This window comes from Mus pahari, chromosome 10, assembly GCF_900095145.1.
Source record: "Mus pahari chromosome 10, PAHARI_EIJ_v1.1, whole genome shotgun sequence".
NCBI lineage: Eukaryota > Metazoa > Chordata > Mammalia > Rodentia > Muridae > Mus > Mus pahari.
In genome coordinates this window covers 33,260,703-33,268,799 of record NC_034599.1, presented here as the reverse complement: position 1 = coordinate 33,268,799, position 8,097 = coordinate 33,260,703, and the positions used below count along the sequence as shown (strand labels likewise).

Sequence of the window (8,097 nt, the reverse complement as noted above, 5' to 3'; positions counted from 1 at the left end):
TATAGGGGACATTCAGGATAGCATTTGAAATGTAGATGAAGAAAATATCTAATAAAATAAGTTAAAAAAAAAGAAATGTTCAAATTCCTTAGTGGTCAGAGAAATACAAATCAAAATATTCCAAGATTGCCCATTACACCAATCACAATGGCTAAAATCAAACTTCAGGTGACAACACAATTTGGAGAAGATGCGGAGAAAGAGGAACCCTCCTCCATTTCTGGTGGAATTGCAAACTGCTACAACCACTCTGCAAATGAATCTGGAGTTTCTTCAGGTAATTGGAAATATATCTAACTGAAGACCAAGGAATACCACTCTTGGGAATATATCCAAAATATACCCCACCATGCCAGAGGGGCACATGTTCCACTATGTTCATAGTGGCCTTATTTGTGATAGCCAGAAGCTGGAAACAACCTATATGTCCCATGACAGAAGAATGGATACAGAAAATGTGTTTCATTTACACAATGCAATACTACTCATCTGTTAAGATCTTGGATATCCTGAGTTTTGCTGGCAAATGGATGAAACTAAAAAATAGCATCCTGAATGATGTAACTCAGACTCAAAAGGAAAAGCATGGTATGTACTCATGAATAAGTGTATATTAGTCAAAAAAAAAAATGTACAGAACACTGAAGCTACATTCCCCAGAATTCTAAAAGGTCAACAAGCTGAAGGGCCCAATTGAGGTCGCCTCAGTCCCACTTGGGAGGGAGAAGAAAACAATCACAAGTGGGAAGGGAGAGAAGACCTGTGAGAGAAAGTGGACACATGGGGGGGGGGATTGGGAGGGAAAGTGATTGGGAGGGGAGGGGACCTGATCAGGTATTGGGTGTGGGAAAAGGATTGAAGCCCTGAGGGCCAGCAGAAAGAATGGAAACAGGCAACCTCAGGTTGTAGGAGGTTGGAGGACCATCAAGAATGTACCAGAAACCTGGGATATGATACACTCTGATGATTAAAAGGGAGGGATCTTAGATGAAATGCCAAATAGTAGGGAGAGAAAAATTATAGAGCCTACCTCCAGCAGAAAGACAGGGCATCAAATGAGGGATGGGCATCCCACAGTCACAACTCTGATCCACAATTGTTCCTGTCTGAAAGAATTACAGGGATGGAAATGAAGAGGAGCCTGAGGAAAAGAAGGTCCAGTGACAGGCTCACAGTGGGAGGTTCCAAGGCCTGACACAATTACTGAGGCTATGGAATGCTCACAAAAAGTGAACTAGCATGCCTGCACTCTGGAAGTCCCACCAAGCAGCTAAAAGAGCCAGATGCAGAAATTTGTACCCAACCAATGGACACAAGCAGCTGACCCCTGTTGTTGAATTAGGGAAAGGCTGAAAGAAGGTGAGAAGGGTAACCATGAAGGAGGACCAGCAGTCTCAATTAATCTGAACCCAGTAGATATCTCAAACACTGGACCCCCAAACAGGCAGCATACACCAGTTGATATGAGGCTACCAACATATATACAGCTAAAAAGTGCCAGGTCTGTGTTCATTCAGAAATGACGCACCTATCCCTCAAGAAACTAGAGGGCCCAGAGTGTTTAGTGGTTGGGAGGGTGGGCATCCATGTGGAGACAGGAGGTGGAGAGGAGTTATACAGTGTGGTACAGTCAGAGGGTGGATGGGCAGGGAGGAGACAAATAAAATGTTGAGTGTAAAAAAATAAAGAAAATGTAAACAATAATAAAAAATATAATCAACTAATAAAAAAAATCCTGAAGCTCTGATATGAAATTTGAAACACACTTGAAGAAAATATTGTTTTTCAGATTTCACCAGGTATAACCACTGCATTCGATAATCTGTGACCTAAGAACATAGTCATTAAAAGCATATTAATATGTATGTATTATATTTCTATATAGATTTTATATTACCTAACCCAACATTCCTTTTCATGTTAGCACCTTGTGTTCCATTGAACAGTTTCACTTCTAGTTTCAAATCATATGTAGACTTAGTCTTATAAACCTATATAAAATTCAATAATCATAAATGAGAGAAAATGTAACAAATGAACATTAATATAAATGTATGTAGTAAATTAATTCAGTGGCTGTTTTTCTTTATCCTAGTTAAATTCCCAATAATGATACAGAGAGACCAAGATATAATTAAGTCTTTATTGTCATATGTGGGTCATCATTTTGATCTACTTTAATCCCCTAAACTAATTTGGGGATTAACTCCCAACCCAAATCCCCATAATATTTTCCTTCAGCTGAACGCTCATCATCAGCTGAAATCTCCTCCTCCTTCCTTCTTGTGGCTCATCTGATTCTATCTTCCTCTCTCACCTTACCTTGTCTGGCAAAAGTCCCACCCTATTTTCTTTTCTTCTCAGCCACTGGTTAAACAGCTTTTATTGACAAGAGAGAGAATAAATAGTAAGTATTGTTTACACAAATTTGAGTCAGAAGTTTTTTTTTTTTTTTCATTTTTTTCCTTTTATTGGATATTTTCTTTTTCTACATTTCAAATGTTATCCTCTTTCCAGGTTTCTCCTCTGGAAATCCCCTATTCCATCCTCCCTCCCCCTGCCTCTATGAGATTGCTTCCCTGCCCAGCCACCCACTCCCGCCAACCCAACTGAGTCAGGAGATTCTTGACATAATCATTACAATGCTATGTCTGATTGAAAAATGCTAGGATGGCAGGGAAATCAATATTTACACAGAGCACAAAATATTATGCATACAAAAATATGTCATTTGCCTCTCTAATAAACTCTTAATTTGCTCAGAATAATCATCTGCCATGCTATATATATCTTCTTGAAAATAACCTAAGTTTGCTTTTCTTTATGGCTGAAAATATCCCTTTGTATAAATGTACATTTTCTTCAGTCATTTCTCTGTTGTTGGATATGTTGGTTGGTCTATGCCAAATTTATTGTGATTGGCTCTACAATAAACACTGCTGTACAGATATCCCTATGATATCCTGACTTGGAATCCTTCGGGTAAATGCCAGGGAATAGTGCTTCTTAAAGAAGATCTATTATAATTTGGTTTGAGAAATTTCCTTGTTCACTCAATATAAGCTAGAATACTTTATATTCATATAAGCAGTATATATGTGCTCCCTTTAGTCCACAACCTTACTAATATCTAAAGTTTTATTTCTTCATCTTTTGTAAATAAAACATATAAAACACACTTTGCATGTTAAGTAGCACTATAGTAGAAATATTTATACAAAATTTCAAAGAAAATAACATTTTTCTCAGGTTACCAAACTCTGCTCTTCCCCCAATTCTTAAAATTTTCTAATGATTTTCATTATAACTGAGGTAATGAAGAGTCCAGTGTAGTTTCATTTGTATTTCTCTGGTGTCTCATGAAGTTGAATGTTTTTCAGGTTTATTGAACACTTTCATTTTATCTTTTGATAAATGTCCATTTTTCTTAATACATTTATTGATTGGTTGATTGATTTAATGTAGTTTAAATTTTCTTTCTATATTTTCATATGCTAGTTTTCCATCTTCCATAAGATGATTAGTATCAAAGTCTATAAACTACCTCCTTACTTATTTAAATTTTTTGCTATGTAGAACCTTTTAATTTTACAAGATTCCATTTTTCAATTGCTGGTAATATTCGGAGTCATCAGAGTCCTACTCTGACCATCTCTGAATCTACATCACTACTTTTTCCTTTAGATTCAGGGTTTCAGGCCTTCCCTTAAGGTCTTCAATCAATTTGACACTGATTTTCGTGATAAATGGGCATCATTTCGTTATTATAATATGGCTACCTGAATTTACCAGCAGCATTTTTGAACAGGCTCTATTTTCTACAATGTATTTTTTAGCATATTTGACAAAATTTGGCATATTTGACAAAATTTAGGTAGATATACCTTCATGGATTTATACCCATCTCCTATATTTAGTTCCAATGTTTTTACCTTAGTGTTATACTATATTTTTTTCTACTATGGTATTTTCATACATCTTAGTACCTCAAAGAGGGACATCACTAGATTGGTACTTTTTTGTTCAGGATTGTTTTGAGTCTCTAAGACATTTTGTGCTCCCATAGGACTTTACACTGCATTAGTAATTCTCTGAAGATTGTCACTGAATGATGATGGGTATTGCATGTAATGTAAAGAATATTTTAGTAGTAAGGTGTGGAGAGCCTTTGGGGGTGCTGCTTGGCAGGAATCTGACATTAGGCCATGACAAGGAAGCAAGGCGAGGCAGGAATCTTACATTAGGGCATGACAAAGAAGTAGGCTCAGATATCTTGATCATCCTTAGAAACCATATCACCAGAGTGATCATGGGACTTTGTGTTTATTGTCTTACTTGTTCCTTGACTATTATCTTGCTTGATTCCTTATTGTACTGCTAGCCCTTAATATCTGCATGTAATTAAAATGTAATTAAAAGTGGATTGGAAAAAATAAACCCCCCTTTAGTCTCAGAATTAACTGGGGTCATGCTACAATGTTGTCTGTCTTTTTTCTTTTTAATCCTCACTCCTGTGCTGGAGAACCTGTTGACTGTGCTGTTAACCTGTTGAGTGGGCTTAGTCAGTAAGGTAAATTTTTTTACAATATTAATTTCCCTACAATGAGTATGGAAAATCTTTCCATCTTTTAGATTCATCTTCAATTTTTTTAGTATTTTAAAGTTTTGAATCATAAAGTTTTTCACATACTTTTCATACTTGGTCCATGCTGCTTTTTGTAATCATAAATGGCAATACTTTTTGATTTATTTGACAGCATGTTAGTATTAGGAAAGCTACTGGCTTTTGAGATAATTTAGTATACTGTCTGTTCATAATTCCTGAGCACTTATTTTTTCAATAAAATCAAAGAATTTTGGAGGATTTTTTTTTTACAATCTTTTTTGTTTAGAATTATAACATCAAATAGTAAGACACAGAATTTTTCTCCAGTTTTATTCCATTTATTTATTTATTTATTTAGTCCTGTCTTAACGCTTTAGATAAGACATCAAGCACTATACAGTTTAACAATGGGTAAATTGCTAACCCTATCCACAACTATCTCTGGCCTAGTTCTGATAATGCATCTGTCACAGGCCAAACCCTATAGTCTCATATGTTACACAAAGCTAAAAAGGAAGTCACATGCCCAGGTCTCAACGCAGTATTGCAAATGATATGAAAGTCCATGACACTATGTACCCACAAAACCATTATTACTACAGAAATGATCTCCAATGAGAATTCCATACATGAACTCCAAGACAGAAATTTGAAAAAGAAAAACCATTCATTTACTTCATCAAAGAACTCAAGGACATGAAAAATGAACTAAAGAGGATAAGAATAAACACCTGAGTGATGTTCAAGAAAACATTTATATATTCCTAACTGATGTTTGTAAGTATTGATAAAGGACACTACAAAAACACAGACCTCTAAATCAGCATTATAAAAGCTCATATGAACTCACAGATAGGCTGAGGAAAAGCTCAATGCTTCTCCAATGCTAGAAAAAATCCTAAGGTCAAAGTCCTGAGAGCAAGGAGAGAGGGCAAGGTATTTCCAGGAAAGAAGCTGGCTAATTGGCTACATACTGTGAACAGAAAATTCTGTAAACATACATATAAGTAACATTATAAGACAGGGCATGTGTGTGTATTTATATACACATATATGATTAACAGAGATTCAGAAGTACTGAATTTTAATAAATAGCAAGACAGAATATATTAGAGGAAGTTTTGGATGGAGGAAATGTAAAGGGAAATGATGAAATTAAATCTTAAAAAGTATTTAAATAAAAAGTAACTTGGTAACTTTTCCTTCATTTTACAGTTCCAAATGAAAATACATTACTGAGAGAAGTAAGGAAAGGAACCTGGAGGTAAAAGCTGAAGCAGAGACCACGGAAGATCATCATTTACTGACTTGCTTCTCATGGCCTAATTTCTTATAGGACTAAGGACCACCTTTCAATGAACAAAAGGATGGCACTGCCCTTGATAAACTGTCCTTTTTTACATTAATCATCAATACAAAAGAAAACAATTTCAATAGGATTGTTCACTGGCCAGTCCACTAAAGTTTGAAGTTTCTTCATTCCAAATGATTGTAGCTTCTTTCAAGTTGATATACAATTAGCCAGTACACCCCAAATAGAATAAGGACTTTCATTTACTCAAAGAACCCATATTTGGTATAGAACTTCATATATGCTAAAAGGAATATTTCGTACCCTGGTATAATCTAGTTCGCTAGTATGTTTCATCAATGCGTCATTACCAAGATGAGACATTTATACTTGGAAAACAATACAAAATATTAACAGAAAAAAGAGAGAACAGCTGCCACTTGTGCCTGAACAGCCTGATCCTACTGTAGCAATACCTCTGGTATGGGATTTAACCAGAAACTGTGCTCAACTGGAGACGGTTTGAGTATCAAAAATAAGAGGCATGACATATGAAGTACCAGAATCATTGTTGATAATCTATAAGTATAATTAACAAAAGAAAATATATGTAATGTGGTTCTTATCAAGGTGCAATGATGAGGAGAAATTATAAATATTAAAAAAATCTAGCTTACTATAAATAGTAAATAAGTCGTTATCCACTTTCCATCTTCCTATTACAAAATCACAATGAAATAAAGCTGACACCAAAAATACACTAAATATAAAGACTCTGTGTTGTATCTATAATGAGATTAGGTTATAATTAAAACATTCCTCTCAGGGTTTTTTTCAAGCCAACTTTGACATCTTTATTCCTCAAGCTGTAGATTAGAGGGTTCATCATGGGTACCACAATGCTGTAAAATATGGAAGAGAACTTTGCCTCATTCATAGATACAGCTGAAGAAGGTTTGAGATACATAAATGCACTTGAACCAAAGAACATAGAAACAGCAATTATGTGGGAACTGCAAGTGCTGAAGGCTTTGGACCTGCCTGAAGTAGACCTTATTTTGAGGATACTGGAGAGGATGAAGCCGTAAGAAGCAAAGATGATTACAGTGGGCACGATGATGTCTTTTCCTGTTACGATGAACAACTCTATCTCATTGACATAGGTGCTGGTGCAGGAGAGTTGCAGCAAAGGGAGGAGATCACAAAAGTAATGGTTGATAGTGTTTCCATCACAGAAGGTCAGTCTCATTACACAACCTGTGTGAATCATGGCACCTGAAAATCCCATGAAATATGAACCAAGAATAAGATAGGTACACATCTTTGGAGACATGGCAACACTATACAAGAGCGGATTGCAAATGGCCACATAGCGATCATAGGCCATTGCTGTCAGAACATAACATTCAGAAATTGCAAAAAAGCCAAAGAAGTAGAATTGAGTCATGCACCCCATGTAAGAAATAATGTTCTTCTCTAGTGTAAAGTTCATCAGCATTTTGGGTGTGATCAAAGAAGAATAGCAAAGATCTATGAAAGATAAGTTAAAGAGGAAAAAGTACATGGGTGTGTGAAGGTGAGAATTCAACACAATTAAAATTATCAAAGTCAAATTTCCAAATGCTGTTATCAAATACATTATTAGAAAAATTAGGAACAGGGGCATTTGAAGGTCAGGCTGGTCTGTTAAGCCCAAGAGAATGAATTCAGTTACCAAAGAGCCATTTGCCAGAGCCATTCTTCTTTCAAGTGTCTGTAGAGACCTAAGAGAACTTCACAGCACTTCTAATCATATCTTCTCTCACAAACTTGAAATATAAGCAGGGGGTGTCTGCAAAGAACAACCTTGTATCAGTGAAACCATTTCTCACACTACCATGAAGTGAAATGACAAATGCTTCCCCATGTTAGAATTTCAATAGTAAATACAGTTAAAAACTATATTGATAATGGTCCACCTTGCTGAGACTGAGGACTTTTTGTGCTAACGTGATTAATTAATCAGAGAAATGGAGGAAATTGAATGGACCAGGATAGAATTCCTTATTCCCATTTTTCTTTATTCCTGCAGCTTCCTTTTAATATTGAAAGAAGTTATAAAACTTGGTGCTGATCTAAGTTTACAGTCTTGGAAGTTAATATCAAGAACTCTGTTGTTAATAAAAGTATAAAAAACTAGAGACTAGGAATGCTTAACTTA

General features: G+C 35.6%; 1 protein-coding gene across 1 annotated transcript; it reads right to left on the bottom strand.

The window, feature by feature from the left end:
- Positions 1-6,689: 6,689 nt before the first annotated feature.
- LOC110327520 (olfactory receptor 145-like) lies at positions 6,690-7,644 on the bottom strand. The gene has a single exon (XM_021206588.1). It carries the CDS (start codon positions 7,633-7,635, stop codon positions 6,706-6,708), a length of 930 nt encoding a protein of 309 aa, XP_021062247.1. The 5' UTR covers positions 7,636-7,644; the 3' UTR covers positions 6,690-6,705.
- Between the last annotated feature and the right edge of the window lie 453 nt (positions 7,645-8,097).

Bases quoted from the DNA above. Each gene is read 5' to 3' on its own strand.
- LOC110327520 (XM_021206588.1), bottom strand. From the start codon at position 7,635: ATGGCTCTGGCAAATGGCTCTTTGGTAACTGAATTCATTCTCTTGGGC.